Genomic DNA, 18,430 nt, shown 5'->3' with positions numbered 1-18,430 from the left:
CACAGCAGTCACAGAGGACAATATGGATGACATAAGTGAAGAGCCCATAACTCTGACACAATCAGATTCTGCCCACTTCCCAAGTATGGAAGATGCTACATCTCAAGACAGCAGTTATCATACCTTGGAAACAGGTACAGAGTTCCAAATCGTCAAAAAGAAGAGGAAAATCTCCACCAATGTGGTAGAACCCAAAACAACAGGGATAGAAGCACCCAATGGTCCTAAAGAAAAGATACCACCAGTCATATTAAGGGATAAAGAAAAATGGATCCCTGTCTCATCAGCCCTCAGAGAACAAAACATCTCATTCTCATGGGCCAAAAACTCAGATGAGGGAGTTAAAATACAACCCACTACTGTCTCGGATTACAGAGATATGACCAGATTTATGAACAATGCTAACGTCCCATATCACACCTTCACTTTACCCAGCGAAAAGAACCTGAAGGTAGTTCTTCGTGGGATAGCTGAAGGTATCACTCCTGAAGATGTGAGCACTGATCTCTCCAGACAGGGCCTGTCCCCAGTAAAAGTGAGCAGGATGCTCAGATCTGATAAACGACCAATGCCTTTGGAAATAAGCAACACACAAAAGCAGATCTATGAATGAACTGACTGTAGTATGTGGACTCAAGATTGCAAATGAGCCACTTAGGAAAAGAGCATCTGCAGGTCAGTGTCATTGATGCCAAAGGTTTGGACATGCCCAAAAATTATGTAAGGCAGCCTTCAGGTGCTTGAAGTGCGGTGACACCAGACCATCACATGCACCAAACCATGCACAACTCCAGCATGCTGTGCAAACTGCAGAGGACCTCACCCTGCCAACTACAAGGGATGCCTTTCCAATCCAAAAAATCGCGGATCAACAAAAGTCAGTCTTGCTCCTCCACATAACAACGTTTTAAGCAACCAAACAAATTGTCCTCCAGTCCAGAACACCTCACCTTCAACCTCACAGGAAGAAACAACCATGACCAAAACATATGCTAAGGCTGCAAGAACTAAGCCTCCTGCATCTCTCAAGCTAGAAAGCTCCAGCATAACACCCATTTTAACAGCTTCACTTGCCACTATGCTGCAGGAATTCAGCAAGACATGCCCCTCAACATCTTCCAGAAAGATTCCTCCAAGGCACTCAAAACATTATAACAGCCATCTGTCATGAGTAATAAATTCAAACCAAAAGCTCTTAAGATAATTGCATGGAATGCAAATGGATTGATGAACAAGGTTTTGGAACTTCACGAATTTGCAACTCGTCTTAGTGCTGATATCATCTTGATTGGTGAAACACACCTAAGACCAGCTAATAACCCAAAAATCCGTGGATATACTATGTACAGAATCAACAGAAATGGTACAAGAGGTGGAGGCACAGCCATATATATTAAGAGTTATTTGAATCATAATACAATAGACAAGCCCACAACAGTAAACCTGGAGGTGACCAGTGTGGAGGTACATACCTTCAATGCTGGGAGTCTCAAGATCTATGCTGCTTATAACCCACTGAGCATTCCTCTGCTGACAACAGATCTGGACTCCATACTTGGTCCAAATGACTCCATAATAATAGCAGGAGATCTCAACTCAAAACACAGCTTAGTACAGCTCATCTAACACCAAAGGCCACACACTTTTCAACTTTGCAACGCTCAACTCTGTTGTTGTGGCCGGCCCTACCGAGCCCACCCACTTCAGCCCTTAGGTAATTCGGATGTACTAGACATTGTTATCTTTAAAAATTTAAGATACCAATTCAAATTGGAATCAGTCAACGAATTATCTTCTGACCACAGTCCCATAGTGCTTAATTTAGGTTCATCAGATCAATTCTCTTCTCTGCACACATTCATACCATGGGACAAGTTAGCCAAGGTTCTTCCTAATCATATTGGTCCGGTGCCCAATATCAGTAAAAAGGAAGAGATTGACACAGCAATAAATAACTTAATCATACAAATTCAGAAAGCAATAGAATCAATCAGACAATCCACTGTCTTCCACCCAACCAACCATATCCCTGAAGAAATCATGGAGCTAATCAGAGCAAAAAATAAAGCCAGAAAGAGCTACCACAATACCAGAGCCCCACAAGATAAAACAGTATTGAATTATCTAAACAGGCAGGTCCGGGAAGCTCTTCAAAAACTCAGAAACCATCAACGGGAAACCAAATTGGCTAACATCAATACTGAAGATCATTCTGTATGGAAATTCTTAAGAGCAATCCGCACCAAAAAGCAACTCATATCCCCTATACAAACCAAGAAAAAGACAGTTCACAAAGATGAAAAGAAAGCTGAAGCACTAGTAGATAATCTAGAATCTCAGTGCAATCCATCTTATACAAATCTAAATATCAACCTTATGTACAAGATTCATCGTCATAGGACAACGTTAAGACAGAAAACTGTTAACTCCGAACATATCACTCCTACAAATCTGCGAAATGATAAATATCCTCTCCTATCTAAACAGTAAAAATGCTCCAGGACCGGATGGCATAACTAACAGAAGAGTAAAACTACTTCCAGGAAAGGCCATAGTCCATCTCATCAACATTACAAATGCCATCTTTAGATTCCAGCATTTCCCTACTACATGGAAAACATCCACCATCATGCCACTGAAGAAGCCAGGAAAAAATTCTCACCTTCCTGAAAGCTACAGACCCATAAGCCTATTGTCCAGCCTCGGAAAGTGACAGAGAAAGTGATCCTCTCAAGATTTCAAGCAGAAACAGATAAGTTAGGAATTTTGCCTAGTGAACAGTTCGGCTTCCATAAGGCCCATAGTACAGTTCAACAAGTGCACCGACTGGTAGAAATCATTACTAAAGGTTTTAACTGGAAACTCAACATGGCTGCCATCTTCATCGACACAGAGAAGGTGTTTGACAAAGTATGGCATCAAGGCCTTCTCTACAAACTGATAAAATTTAACTTGCCAGTCAAGTTAATAAAAATAATATATTCTTACCTGAGAGACAGATATATGCAGGTCAGGGTCGGCGAAACAGTTTCGACCAGACGCAGGATCTCAGCAGATGTACCTCAGGGATCTCTTCTGGCACCTCTCCTGTTCTCAATCTATGTAGCAGACATCCCTCTGAACCCAAGAACAACATTCACTGCATTATATGCAGATGATACTGCACTGATGGCAAGATCACTGAGCCCAAAACTGGCAACTAAAAGACTACAAACCAGCATACACATTTTAGAAAAGTGGATGGCAGACTCAAGGATCCAAGTTACCCCCCAGAAAAGCTCAGCTATATTCTTTACTAGAAAGAAAATCAATCCATACAATGGAGGATATTTATTTATTGGGAGTAAAGATTCCATGGCACACTGAAGTTAAATATCTTGGAGTGATTCTTGATAGTAAACTCCTATTCAGCAAACATATTAGTTACATTACCTCAAAGACATCCAAAGTCTGAGCACAGCTCTACCCTATGATCAACAGACAAAGTAAACTGGACATGCAAATAAAATTAATAATTTAGAAGATGGTAATTCGACCGGTCATCACTTACGCATCCCAAGCGTGGAGCCACACTGTGAATTCAAACATTCTAAAACTTCAGAGATTACAGAATAAGTGCCTGAGGATGATTCTGGATGCCCCTTGGTTTATAAGAAACACCCAGATCCACAGAAAAGTTAATATCCCTTATATCTCTTCCCTTCTACTAAATCTAGCTGAGAAGACAAGACAAGTAACCATCCAAACCCGTTAATCAAGGAAGCCTCAGAATATAACGAAGCAGAAATTAACAAATATAAAAGACCAAAGTCTATCTTAAGTTTAGCCGAACACAACTAACTTCACTGCCCTCAATGGGCAAGCATATAGCTCACAAACACTCCATTCAAAGTTCTTTCATTACAAGACAAAGAGGAATATGAAAAGCAATTTTGCTTCACCCATCTAGCCAGAAATGTTAATTAATGTCAAGTCCTCTTAGAAGAGGACTTTTCTAAAGTTCATTCCCAAATTAGAATTTGTGATATATAAGTTTTTTTTTTTTAAATGGAGAGAAGACATCCCAGTTATCTAGAAGTGGTACTTTTTGTCATTTCATTGTCTTTTATGGAGAATATCTTTTAACCAGTTTACCCACCATGTCTGAATAATATTAAAGTAATATTACTTTAATATTATTCAGTTAAAACAAACATGTGATCTTCACACTGGGTAGTTCTGGCGAAGTCATTCAGTGTAAAAGAAATATGCCTTGCATATTCAAACAGTGAAGTAGCTAGGGGGGTTGCAGAGGGGAAAGTCCGCCCCAGGCAGCACTTTGAACCTTTTTGAACTTTTGCAGTTAATTCTAAAATACAGTCTCAAGAACTCAGTTCCAAATATTGTAATACTACTACTATGAATTTTCCTCACAATTGCTGTAAGTGTTGCTAGTTGTGAAAGGAGTTTTTCTAAATAAAATTTGATTAAGAATGACCTACATTACTATGAAATAGACTTTGCCAATGTCATCGACGATTTTGCTACCAGAAAAAGCAAGAAAAAAAAATTTTAGAATGTTGAAATTAAAGTTTTCCTTCAAAAATAAACATAGTGTTTTAATTTATTTCTCTATATGTCGTTTTCACTTTTTGTAGTAATTTTGCTATGTACTGAGAAGGGCGGAAAACTCAGGGACTGCCCCGGGAGATAACAGCTCTAGCTACGCCACTGTATTCAAGGCATATTTCTTTTCTTTTCTTTTCTTTTTTTTTTTTTTTTTGCTGAATAGCTTTAATAGAACATGTGTACTAGATATTAAAGTAGGTTTCATGGCTCATACATCTAACAAAATTATGTAGAATTTATTCCATTATTCATATATTTTGTCCGATATCCACGTAATGTTAAATGAAATATATTAGTTTTTGAATAAATTCTATATAATTTTTGTTACATATGTAAGCCAGGAAACTTATTATTTCGTTTTGACATTTGATATATTCTGTTCACCCAAAGATTGTCAGAATAAGTGAGACATGGTTGGAAGAGGATGACATCCTGACAGGAATAGAGATGGAAGGGTATGATGTGTTTCATGAGGACAGAAGGGGTAAAAAGGGAGGGGGGGGGGAGTGCTATTGATGATAGAGAAAGAGTTACTTCCATATAAAGTAGAAATGCAAGAGGGAAATAGTGCCAGTGGTTTTGAGGCAGTATGGTGTGAGATAGAGGTGAATGGAATCAAATACTTGGTGGGATGTTGTTATAGACCAGGTAATGTGGATGGTGGTGATAGTGAAATGTATAGTCAAATTAGCCAAGCAAATAAGAAAAGGGTGATCATTATGGGTGATTTTAATTATGGCAATATAGACTGGAATGATGAGATAGCAACTGGAAGTAAAGAAAATGAGTTTCTTGAGTTTTTGAGGGATAACTACCTCAGACAGTATGTAACAGAGGGCACATGAGGATTGGGGGTCTTGGATTTGGTCATTTCATCAGAGGATGTAATTATCAATGAGGTGTCAAATCATCCACCAATTGGTGAGAGTGACCATGAGGTGATTACCTGGGTGGTTGCCAGCAGTGCGAGGACCTCTGTGAGAAAAGGGTATGTGTGGAACTACAAGGGGGGGGGGTGATTATCAAGAGCTCAGGAGACAGCTTGCGGGTGTAGCGTGGAATGAGGAGTTAGCTGGAAAAGAGATCAATGCAGCTTGGGGGATTTTTAAAAACTATTTAGTAGATGCAATGTCTAAATGTATGCCACGGGTGAGAAGGTTAAATAAGGTAGGTGTGAGATGGATGAATAAAGAGATTAAGCATGCGATACAGAGAAAAAGGGCATTGTGGAGGCAGCATAAGAGAAGTGGAAATAACCAATTCCATGAGGTCTACAAAGACCAAGCAAGGAGGGTGACTTGGTTGCTGAGGGTAGCTAAAGAGAGATATGAACAGCAGTTGGCTAAAGAAGCCAAAAATTGATTGGAGAAAATAGTATAAAGACAACTGATGCAGAATGTGTGGTGGAGATACTTAATGAGCAGTTCATAAAGATCTTTCAGTCTTGTCAATGTGACTTCATGGAGGGATTGAGAGCAGTTGATGATGGGGAGGAGAGACTGATTGTAGGTGAGCAAGAGGTGTATGTGGAGTTGAGTAAACTAGATGTTAATAAGGCTGTGGGACTTGATAATATATCACCACGTATTCTGAAAGAATGTGCCAGGGAGTTGACACCTGCCTTGAGATATTTTTTTAATATGAGTCTTGCACTCGGTCAAGTTCCTAAGGAGCGGAAGGAGGGCAAGATTCTGCCACTTCATAAAGGAGGTGATCGAACTCAAGCATCAAACTATAGGCCTATCTGTGTATCAGGTGTTGTGGTTAAGTTGTTGGAGAAGCTTGTGAGAACTAGGATCCAGAGTTGGGTTGATAACAATGGTATTATCTTTGATGGACAGCATGGATTTGCTAAAGGGAGGTCATGTTTTAGTAATCTACTTACTTACTTATAATAAAGTGACTGCTTCCCTGGACAGAGGAAAAGGATACACAGTAATATATTTGGATTAGCAAAGGCTTTTGATAGAGTACCTCATGATAGGTTGACAGTCAAACTAGAGCAGATGGGGGTTTATTATTAGATTGGTGCATTGGATTGGAGACTGGCTATCTGATAGGCATCAACAAGTTGTATATGGAGGAGTGATATCCAGGAAAAGGAAAGTCACTAGTGGAGTGCCTCAGGGAAGAACTGTTTTAGGTCCATTGCTGTTTAACTTGTATATTAATGATATAGGTGAAGATTTGGATGGAGATATTCAGTTGTTTGCAGATGATGCGAAGTTGGGACGAACCATGAAGTGTAGTGAAGATGTTTTGGCCTTACAGGAAGACTTGAATAGATTGAGTGATTGGGCACAGAAATGGGGATGTGAGTTCAATGTTGCAAAATGTAAGGTTTTAAAATTTGGAAAACAAAGATGGGATGCAGAATTTATGCTTGGTGAGAATATATTGTTGGAGGTAGAGGAAATAAGAGATCTGGGGATGATAATGGATAAGGATCTAAAATTATGGGGACACATCGCCAAAAAAATTGAAGACAACACAAAGGCTTCTGTGAATGATGCAGAGGATGCTGATGTGTAGAAGTAGGGAGATTCTTGTTCCGTTGTATAAGGCTTTGATTAGGCCACACATGGACTATTGTGCCCAGATTTGGTCGTCGGGTTTTCAGAATGTTGGAAAGGGTCCAAAGGCAATTGACTAAGGTAGTTTCTGACCTCTGGAATGTCGAGTATGAGGAAAGATTGAGAAGATGTAATTTGCAGAGTCTGGTGGACAGGAGGAAGAAGGGAGATATGATAGAGACCTACAAGTTGGTAAGGGGTTGTTATAGGATCAATGTTGGAGAAGTTTTTCAGAGAATAGTGGAAGATCAGGGGAGAACCAGAGGTCATCCCTGGAAACTGTATAAAGAGGGTGTGAGTAGGGGAGTGAGAGGCAGGTTTTTTCGTGCAGAGTTGTGAATAATTGGAATGCCTTGCCTGAGAATGTGGTGTCTGCAAAGAGTTTGAATGTGTTTAAAACATGGTATAATGAGCTGTGTGTGTGATAAAAGGACCTCCCAGATGAGTATTTGACTCCATGAGGTGAGGTCTTGGGGTGGTAATAAAAATAATAATATATCTAATACCATAATCGCACATTTTGTCTTCACTTGGAACTTGAAACTTTAAGATGAACCTCTCTACATCGAGTCCTTCCAGTCAGCATTTAAATGCATCTCACTAGGTGCATATCGGACACAGGTGGCATATTGTGTGAGAGTGGAATTGTCATTCTAGAAGGATAATTAATTTTCGTAGCGATCAGTAACATTACCTTATTGTAGTTTTTGTTTTTAACGGATGTAATTGACTGAGTTAGTTAAATGGTAAGTAAGTGTTGTATTTTTTTATTATTGTTATGTTAGGCGAGTGACTAAGACAATATCAAGACTTCGGACTGCTGGCTATGGAGTGAAATTAAAAAAATGTGGATTGCAGAGTTTGGTGGATAGGAGATAAAGAGGTGATATGACAGAGATATTTAAGTTAGTGGGAGGGTTTTATCAGATTAAGTTAGATGAGATTATAAAAACAGTAGAAGGTGTGAGGGGAAAATCCAGAGGTCGTCCCTGGAAGTTATTATTATTATACGGGCACCTCCATGGAGTCTGAAGATTCATCATGGGAGATCCAGTCTATCCACACAATCTATTGTACCTCTTCTTAAACCCATTAACAGACAAAGCACTATAATGTAATATAAAGCATTATGTAAGAGTGTGGTGAAGAAGGATGTGAGGAGTACATTTTTTACATGGAGAATTATCAGTGAATGGAACACATTACCAGAATGTGTTGTTAAACTAAAGAGTGTTAAGGATTTTAATATTCTGTATGATAAATATGTTGTCAGTTGAATGAACATCCTGCAATGCCAGCTCCATAAAGTGTGCAATAATAATATCCTTATGGCTCCTTCATATAGCGATTTCTGACTTACGACCCTTTCAAACTGAAACAGGATCATTATAATGGACCCTGTTGTAAGTCAAAGTAATGGCAAAAGGACTGACTGTATTTGTAAAATTATTGTAGATAGTGTCAATATACATTCAGTAAACTAAATTGACAAAACATCAGATATCAGTAATCATTTAATTTATTTTTGTTCATTCTATAATATGTATATAGACATCTGTAAATGTCTTCAAAAATGCCACACATGCATCACTTTTACATAACTAATATACCTGCTAGTAGTTATTTTGTTAACATAGTAAATGTTAGCAATGCTCTTAAAAAAATGTCTCTTTAAGGGTATTGAAAAATTAATTTTGAATGGTCCACAATTGTTTATTTAATCAACTATAGTTGCTTGCATTAAAAACAACAACCTTAAAAATTTTAAAGAAAGGCAACTGATGAAAATGATTCCAAGACACAAAGTTCTAATAATTTATCCACACACACACACACACACACACACACTAGAATAAAAAAAAATATATGTATTTCATGTTAGTGATTCAAGTAGCCAGGTTAGCACATGTATCGCATTTTATACTAATAAAATAAAGATATGATATATTGCTGCACATGGTCAGTTTGTTGTTTAAAATAGTTTAATGATATTATATTTACAAATCTTTGATAATGGACATGAAATCAATATTCATCCATTTCACCATCTACCTAAAAACCTGATTTAACTTATATAAGAATTTAAATATCAATAGGTATACTTTTTATATTTATTCCTCCCCCTCCCCACATTTTTATAGCACAGGACCAGGAAGAACCCAACCTCCAAATGCTTTCTCTAGTTCCACAGCTACAGCCAATGTCAGGTGATCATTATTCATAGCTGCTATAGCTTGAATGCCAATAGGAAGATTCTTAGAAGAAAGACCTACTGGACAATTAGTTGATGGAAGCCCTAATACATTGAAAATACCTGTAAAACCGACATCTGCAAGTTTATAAAGAGTCTGATTGTGATACAGACCCAAAACTGGCTGAGTAGGATAGAGAAAGATGCTGTTCTCATCAAGCATTTCATTAAATTTTTTTTGTATCTGATCATACATCTCCAGACACTGAACACTGTACTCAGAGTCTTTTGGACTACTAAATCTTTCAAATATTGCAAATAATAGAGCTTGAGGAGAATGATCAGAATAACCAAACAAACATTTTACTATTTCCAAGGGCAGATTTATACTTCTTTTCCCATTTGTAAGTATCATACTAAAAGAACCTTCAGATGCCAAGCATATCTTATGAAGCCAAACACTAAATGCATATTTTAATTCCTTGATATTGACTTTTTGAGTGGTGCATCCATACGTTTCTTGAAAATATTTGGCAGCCTGTAAAAAAATAAATATCTTAACTTGACTTCACAGAATTTTTTCAAATAAATTTTATTAAGTTGAATGGAAAAAAACATATATAGAAATAATAATTACTAATTAAATTTATTTAGCTAATACATTGCTATGCAATATTTTGCCTAGTTTATCAAGGCATCTTCATGAGCACAGAGAATAAAAGTAAACACATACATGCAAGTACACTAGCAGGACGGCAAACATTGATTATGAAAGGCAGAATCCTATAGTCCTAGCTGGCATCATCTATGGGTGCAGTGCTGGACACTCACTGAAGGTCTAGAATAATGGCATCCTATATTTTAGGTAAAGTAAGGCAGCTGAAGTTGTTCAGATTTCATGAATGCTATGGAAAATTATAGGAATAATTTCTCTGATTTATATTTGTTCCTTTATAAAATGGAGGTTCTCCCCCCCCTCCCCATCAGTTCCGGCAATGCATATCTATGGAATGGTCTGCTATTCCAGAGTGATTGTAGTCTAGGTAATGGACATAGTTTCTATATTCTTTCAGATGGATGTTAATGGTTCTTCCTATTTGTCCAAAATAGGATGGCTTGTAGGGAGCAAGGGATGCTGTAAACTCCAGGATAGTTTAGATCAGTGGTCTCCAAAGTGGGGTACGGGAGTCGATACGTGGGGGTACGTCAAAAAAGTTTTATATTGATAGGGAAAAAATTAAGTAATTAATTACAGATAAAGAATATTACTTTCTTTCATCAATTAAACATATATCTAATATAGATAAAGACGTTATAAAGATCCTGTAGACTTAAATTTGCGAGTAGCGCACATTGGGCAACTTTGCACACACAATTGTCCGTGGCAAAGCTGTCATGTTTTTTAAAACTAGGGAGTAAATCTCTTACTTCTTATCATTGCCATTGTTTGTAGAGCATCCTAGTGTTGACAAGCCCAACTAGAGAAGCAAAATTGCTTAGTTATCCTGCTATCTACAGATGACACCACAGTTGTATTAATTATTTGACTATTAGTAGTAAGTTTAACGATTTTTAGTATATATTGTTTCTGTGCAATTCCAACGCCTTTTTGTGCTTACTTTTACGTTTACACTAGAAATAGTGAATTAATATTATCAAAATTTGCTTACATTTTTTAAAAGTGTTTGATATTATCAATAGTAAATGAATTATATTTAAATTTTACAAATTAACCCTCACAAAATGGATAAATGGTTAAAAAAATTTCCTCTAAAGAAACCGCAAATTGAAGATAATTATGATAGTACTTCTACATCAGACGAACAACAAGGAAAAGATAAGATCGATTCTTCTATTCAAACAAGTTCATTATCAGTCAAATTAAGTGATAAAACAGTAATCTGAAACTTAACAAAACCTTGCCCAAAAAGTTCGAAATTATCAAGAAGACTACTTGAAATGGGGATTTACATCGACGATAGTCAACAATGAACCTCGTCCTATGTATTGTGTCATGAGACGCTATGTAATGGAAGTATGAAACTATCATTATTAAAAAACTAAATATCGAAATAAATTAAACTTGGAACCAGACCTTCGTATCGCAGTATCAGAATCCATCAAACCAAAATTTCAAGAAATTATGAAAGAAATGCAAGGCCATTGTTCACATTAAATATTGTAATAAATATGTTTGTAAGCTGTTAATAATAAAAATAATGTGTAAAAATATCTAGCTTGTTTAATTATTATATGATGATACAAGGCATATTTCCTCTTTATAATACTTATTACAATAGATTTTTGCTCAATAAATTGGGGTACGCGCTATTTATTTTTTCTGTCTTGGGGGTACGCAATCAAAAAAGTTTGGAGACCACTGGTCTAGATGATGGAAAAGATCTTTTTGGTAAGCAGGTGAGGGTAAGTATGGCTTGAAGGCAGTTTCTGTGTTGTACCTCTTTAAAACTCCACATTTTTTTTCCTAGGTGCCCTAGATGTAGGAAATGACAACTGATTTGTGTGTGTGTGTGTGTGTGCGTGTGTGCACGTGCGTATTCTGAATTTGGAGGTTGGGTTTGGGGGATGGACAGAAGTGCCATTGTTTGTGAATTGGAAAGGCATTGCTAAAAAGTGTCGCAGATGTAATTGATTTCTGTGGATAGACTAATGTGGTCCAAGCAATTGGTTCTAGCTCAATTAGCTAAGGTTTTGATAATACTAAGTTTCTGGGAGGGATGGAGATATGACAGGTGATGTATGTACCCTCCAATGTGGGTAGGTTTTCTGTAGACAGATGAGAATCTGTCAGGTAGTTCGGGTGTGACCACTGTCATTTTTCTCTTCTATGGTGAAATGGGTCCTTGGGTGTTGGCTGTTGAGATGTGGTAAAAACGTTTATAACATATCCCAGACATGTGGCAAAATGAAGAACACACTGTCTCCATAGAATTACATAGACTTATTGTGGGCTTAAGAGGTGCACTGTTTAGGGCTGTGTTTTCAAAATGTTTCATGAACAGATTGGCGAGGTGGTGGGGAGAGGATCTATAGCTGTGCCTTAAATCTGCTTTCAGATTTTCCCTTGCCACATAAAGTAGCCTGAGTTCATGGTAAAACTGAATTATGCAGCTATCAGAGGTAAAGAGTGTGTCTCAATAAATTCTCAGGTTTCTGTTAAGGGTACGTTTTTGAATAAAGAAACTATGTCAAAACTGACAACATTTCTGTCTTTAATGATCAAGTCTAATAAACAGGATTTATTATTATTATTGTTGTTAGGCCTCCATGGAGTCAAATGACTCATCACAGGGAGGTCTAGTCTTTCTCTCTCTCAATCTCTCTCTCTCACACATACACACACAGCTCATCATAATATGACTAAATGCATTCAATGTATCCACTCACCACACTTTCAGGCAATGTATACCAACTACCTATCACTGTCTATGCAATAAAACCTACTAAAAACAACTTCCAGAGATGACCTTTTGTTCTCCCCTTGTCTACACCCATTCAATGAAAAATCTCATCCACATTAGTCCAGGGAATGCAATTAATCTCTATATATATTACTAATCTCTGTCTACAGTCAACATTCCAGAGACCTGAAACAACCTTAGTCAATCAAGTATCAACCATCTCCAACATGTCTTCTTCCTTTTGAAAACCAGGTGACAAATCTGTAAAAAGTAATCCATATGAAATCTGATCAAAGCCTTGCACAATGAAATAATAACAAATTTACTTATGAAAGATGCCAAGAAATTATATTCTTGGATTAATCCCTTATTCAAGTGTAAGCAAACAAAGTTTGTGCATGAAGTATCTTCACGACTGAGCTACTTGTACATGGAGGTTAATGACTTCATATCCATTGCCATAGTATTCCATAATGTAAACACATTCCTCCTCCACTTCAGACATGTATAATGCTATGCATTGTGGGAAGCTGTTTAAGTAAAGGCCCTCTCCAAAAACTCGGACATCCCTCAGGTCACCCAACTTCAATGCGTGACCCAAAGGATCAAATCTCACTGAGTGACATAAAGAATCACTACTAAACTCATCACTCCAGGACAAGAAACTCAGCGACAGCAAAAACTTGCCACCAAGTAGAACCACTCTACTACTCAGTAAGCAAGCAAATGCAAAGATGAACATTACTGTTCAAGTGTGGGCATTCTTCAAAACTTGGGCAATTCCTCAGATCACCAAATCAATGAGTGACCTGAAGGATCATTTAACTCATTATTCAGCAGTCACAGGTTTACCCTACTACTGAGAAGAACCTTTCTTACTGAGCCATTCTAAAGGATCACTCCTCAAAATTATCACTACTCCCAGGAAGCAAGCAAGTTCCATGACAAGCATTATTAAACATCATCAGTGGAAGCAAGAAGAGATACAAAGTTTGAAGTAATGCAGAAATTATATTTTCTATATACAAGTAGTGAAAAGGTGTATCACCTCATTACTAAAATACTCTGAATCAGAGATAGATGTTTAAAGTTTTTTCACTTGGTTATACTATAAATGAAGAGCCTCCGTAGCTCAGTCAGTATACACAAAGCCCTTTGGTCGGAAAGACCTGGGTCAGTGGCATGACAAATCTTTATCTGCCCTTTTTCGATTCAAGGTTAGTTAGCTGGTCTCATATGGAGGTAAGGGATTTTTTTTTCCACCTGGAAACTCCATTTTTTCATCTCCCAGAACAGGAAAACCAGCCCCGTGAACACACAAGGATTACAGTCATGAATACGTCCCAGCCATAAGCCAGTCGCAAGCTTGGATAAAATTGTGGTATCGAGGAAAGCAATGGTGAGCTACAATGTAAAAAATTTCACCCGGGACACTTTTGTGGGCAATGCCTACAAAGTCACCTAGGGTCGGAAAAGACTGAAGGGGAAAAAACCAACCATACTATAAATGAAAGATGCCAAGAAATTATATTCTTGGTTTAATCCTTTATTTATGCATAAGCAAAGTGCAAAATGCATGTGCATCATCCAGGTTTATAAAGCATAGCATTAGACATTTCTGAAAGTCATTGTGCTTTGCATTATGGGGTACTAAGGCAATTGATGTGAAGTCATTAGCATCTATATACAAGTAGCCAAGTCGTGAAAATATTTCAAGTGCAAACTTTTATTTGCTTAGACTTGGATAAAGGTTTAAACCAAGAATATAATTTCCTGGCATCTTTCATTTATAGTATAACCAAGTAAAAAAACTTCCAACATTACTACATGTGAGTGTCCTCTGTGTCATTGCAGTTATCTGCTATGCCGCTCTCAAAATTTTAGTGAAATTTCCCTGAAATTTCAGGTTGTTATTTACCATCACCCCTGGATCTTTCATCTCCTCCACTTCTGCTAAGATAGGATTTCCTAAACTGTGAGTGTACCTCCATTGGGAAGGTACAGACAGAGTCCAGGGGAGGTGTGTAGAACCTTTTGGTTGTACACTGTTATAATAAATCTGTCTTTTCCAAAACACTAGTTTCAAGTGAGTAATATGGCAGTGGAGGAGGCACAAACATTGCTTTCGCTTAGTGCCAGCCTGTCAAAGTCATAAAACCACAAATCAAATCAATTTGTATTTGATGGATGATGCTGATTGAAGTACAGAGCAAATTTTTGCTCTGTACTTCAAGACGTAGTTTCCTTCTGATTATTTTCTGGATCAGGTATTCTTTTGGTTGTATTTGTCTGTAGATTCCTCATTGTTCACTTTCTGTATCCAGCTTATTCTCAAGATCTTTCTTTAGCACTTCCTCTGAAATGCCAATATCTTCTTTTCAGATTCTCTCAGGAGTACCAAGGCCTCGCATCCATAGAGCATGCTGCTGAAGATACAGGTTTCTACAATGCGCGGTTTAGTTTGCATCTTTATAGCTCGGCTCTTCCATATTTTGTCCATGGCTTTTAAAATAGTTGTTGCTCTGGCTATTCTAATTTTTATCTCTTTTTGGGGTCCTAGTCATGCATCATGTGGCATCCAAGATATGTGAAGTGTTTCACATTTTCCAGTTGAAATCTGTCTATTGTAACTCTGTTCAGAAAACTCCTGTTGTTCAAATATCATTGTTTTAGTTTTTTCGAAGTTGACATTTAGTCCATATCTTTTTCCTTCTGTGTATAGTGTTTGCAATGTCTGTTCTAGCCTTGCTGCGTCTTCTTCAATCAGGATGATGTCATCTGCAAAGCAGAGGTAGTTTATTCTCATGCCATTTATTGAAATGCCTCCACCTTCTTCTTTAATCTTATTTAGTGTTCTTCCCAGATGTATGATGAAGATGATTGGTGATATTTGGTCCCCTTTGTCTTGTGCCTTGACTAGTGGCAAAGCAAGCTACAGTCTCACCTGCTATTCTGATTTTTGCTTGTGCTTGGCTGTTTATATCTTTCAGCAGGCAGATCAATTTATTGTCCACACCATAGGATTCCTAGACAGCCCATGTTATATTTTGGTTAATATTATCAAATGCTTTTTGGAAGTCCACGAAACAGCAATATATCTTTTTGTTCTTTCTTCGAGCTTTCTCTGCTATTAGTCTTAGTGCGAGTATTTGTTGCACTGAACTTCGGTCTTGTTGAAATCTGGCTTGCTCATCCAGAAGATGTGCCTCTATGCCCCTTCAGGCATTCTGTTAGTATTTTCATCAGCACTTTGCCAAGATGACTCATTAATACAAGAATTCTGTAATTGGTGCATTCTAAAGTATTGCCTTTCTTATGAAGAACAACCAAGACCGATTTTTCTCTACTCTTCCGGAGGGGCATACCCTGATATCCATATTTCATTACATAGCTTATGTATTTCTTTTACAACTGATTCTCTCCCCCCCCCCACATTTTAGCATCTTGCCTATTATGTTGTCATTTCCAGGACTTTTATTGTTGTTGAGATATTTTATAGCCTTATTCACCTCCTCTTCCAAGATGTCATTTTCAAAGATCTCTGCTGGTGGAGAGATTGCTTTTAGTTCTTTGATTACTTCTGTTCCAGTATCATTTAGTTGATTTTTATATAGTTCGCTGCAATATCTTGTCCATCAATACTTTACCATTTTCATCTTTGACTGCTACTGATCTTGTTTGTCACTTCATTCACTCTCCTAAACTCAGTATTCATGTCTTCCATCTCCTTTCTTAGCTTGCTTTCAATGGACATTCACATAAACAATTGTGGTCATTAGATAAACTGTCTCCCATTTCCACAGTGCCTAATATCAAATCCATTTCACATTCTTTTTGCTCTCTAACATGCAAAAAAAATCATTCATGACAAGATTTGAACTTGTATGGGAATAGCCCAATGAAGTTTAAGTCCATCGCCTTAACCAATCAGCCATGACTGCACACACATAATCCTATGAAATAATTTCCCCATATCTATCTAATTCTGGTTGGCTTCTTTCATCAACTTATTTGTCTCGATCATATCAAACCATCACATCTCATCTTCTGAGTTCTGAAGAGCATGTTTTTCCTCATATTCAGCAATTTGCAGTCTAAGAGTTTTTGCTGGGTTCAAATATTTCTTCCTTACCTTTTCATCCATCTTTTAGGATGGGTAGAGTCTCCTAAATGAGGGGTTTATGATAAGTTAATGCAGCCAGCTTGTCACTCCTCTGCTGCATTCCCTAAGGGCAAGTATTCATGACTGTAGATTTGTGTGTGTTCACGAAGCCAGTTTTGAGGGACAAAAAATGCAAGTTTCCAGGTGAAAAAACCTCTACCTCCATATGAAACTGGCTAACTCACCTTTAGTCTAAAGAGACAAGATAAAGGTTCCTCATATCATGGATGGGAATCAAACCCAGGTCTTTCTGGCCAAAGGACTCTGTCTATACTGACTGAGCTATGGAGATAACACTACTGATATGTTGGCATATAAGATGATATTTGAAATTAAAATAAAAATTGCTGAAATAAGTGGTTGTCCTACAATTTATTTGTAAAATCTGAACATGTGAATTTGGAAATGGAAAACATTATCAAGTGATCATCTAACTTCTGCAGTAAGTGCCTCCGAAGCACAATTAGAAGAACAGTGGTACATTGTGTCCTTCACTTGGAAAAGAACTGAGGTTGATTCTCGTCAAGATGAGAAAAATCTTTCTACGGACTTGAAGGCGAGTTAACCAATCTCGTATGTAGGTAGTAGGGGATTTTCTCCCAGGAACTCAAATTTTTTTATCCCACATACAGGCAAATGAGCAAGGAGAAATATAGACAATATATACTAGTGGTAGTGAGCAGCAGATAGCACTCTGTGCTGATGATGGTAGTGTTGTGTAGTTGGGGGATTAAGTAAGGGAGACAGTGAATTGTAGTAGAGTAGTGTGAACTCCCACAATGAGTCCTTGGAGTCAGTAGAATGAGCAAGTAGTTTAATGAAACCTTACTGGCATGATCACATGAATTACAATACATAAAAACCAAAGAATCATATAAACATAACAAACAATTTCACTGAAAATGTGATGTGATTTTTATGCCTACATTATATTAAAGTAAAAGTAACGTATAATAGGCAGTCAGCAGAAGTGTAAAATTTGTGGTTGTATTATAGGCAAATATAGCACAAAATAAGGTTATTTTGTGCTATATTTATATTTATAAGGTAGTTGGAAGGGGATCAATCGTTCGATGCTGTTGGCACTCTCCCTCGATGAGTCTTTGGACTCCCTGGAGGTGTCACATAATAATAATAAACATTTTAAAAAGAAATTTTGAGGGCTGTCTTATATACTGAGTTAGCTTGTATGCCAACATATGTGATTACTTCCAGTGGACTCTTCACAATCAGCCTTGTAACATCATGTAAGTCAAGTAATTTTCAAAATAATAATAATATTTATTATTTATCATACTTTAATAATTTGGATCAAATAACATCAACAATTCTCACCTTAATTACTTTTTGATTGATTTCTGGATGAACAGGACTAGAGAATGGATTTTTTGAATCATTGTCATCCATATAATATATTTTTAATTTGCTGTAGTCTACCTAATATTTAAATATGAAAAAAAAATATAAAATTGAA

At 37.2% G+C, this 18,430-nt stretch overlaps 1 protein-coding gene across 1 annotated transcript in view; it reads right to left on the bottom strand.

The window, feature by feature from the left end:
- Positions 1–8,682: 8,682 nt before the first annotated feature.
- The window catches only part of LOC150095963 (fatty-acid amide hydrolase 2-B-like), an 81,413-nt gene continuing 71,665 nt past the window's right edge, over positions 8,683–18,430 (bottom strand). Inside the window, exons 7-8 of the mRNA XM_090408951.1 lie at positions 18,292–18,393; positions 8,683–9,910 (exon numbers count right to left, since the gene is read on the bottom strand). Coding sequence (XP_090265077.1) covers positions 9,317–9,910; positions 18,292–18,393 — 696 coding nt within the window. The 3' untranslated portion in view covers positions 8,683–9,316. The remainder of the gene's footprint in view (positions 9,911–18,291; positions 18,394–18,430) is intronic.

This window comes from Typopeltis vanoorti, chromosome 19 (assembly GCF_054136105.1).
Source record: "Typopeltis vanoorti isolate ZY-2024b chromosome 19, IOZ_Tvanoo_1.0, whole genome shotgun sequence".
In the NCBI taxonomy this organism is placed as follows: domain Eukaryota; kingdom Metazoa; phylum Arthropoda; class Arachnida; order Uropygi; family Thelyphonidae; genus Typopeltis; species Typopeltis vanoorti.
Note: the sequence above shows the minus strand (reverse complement) of the source record. Positions and strands in the feature narration are given on the sequence as shown.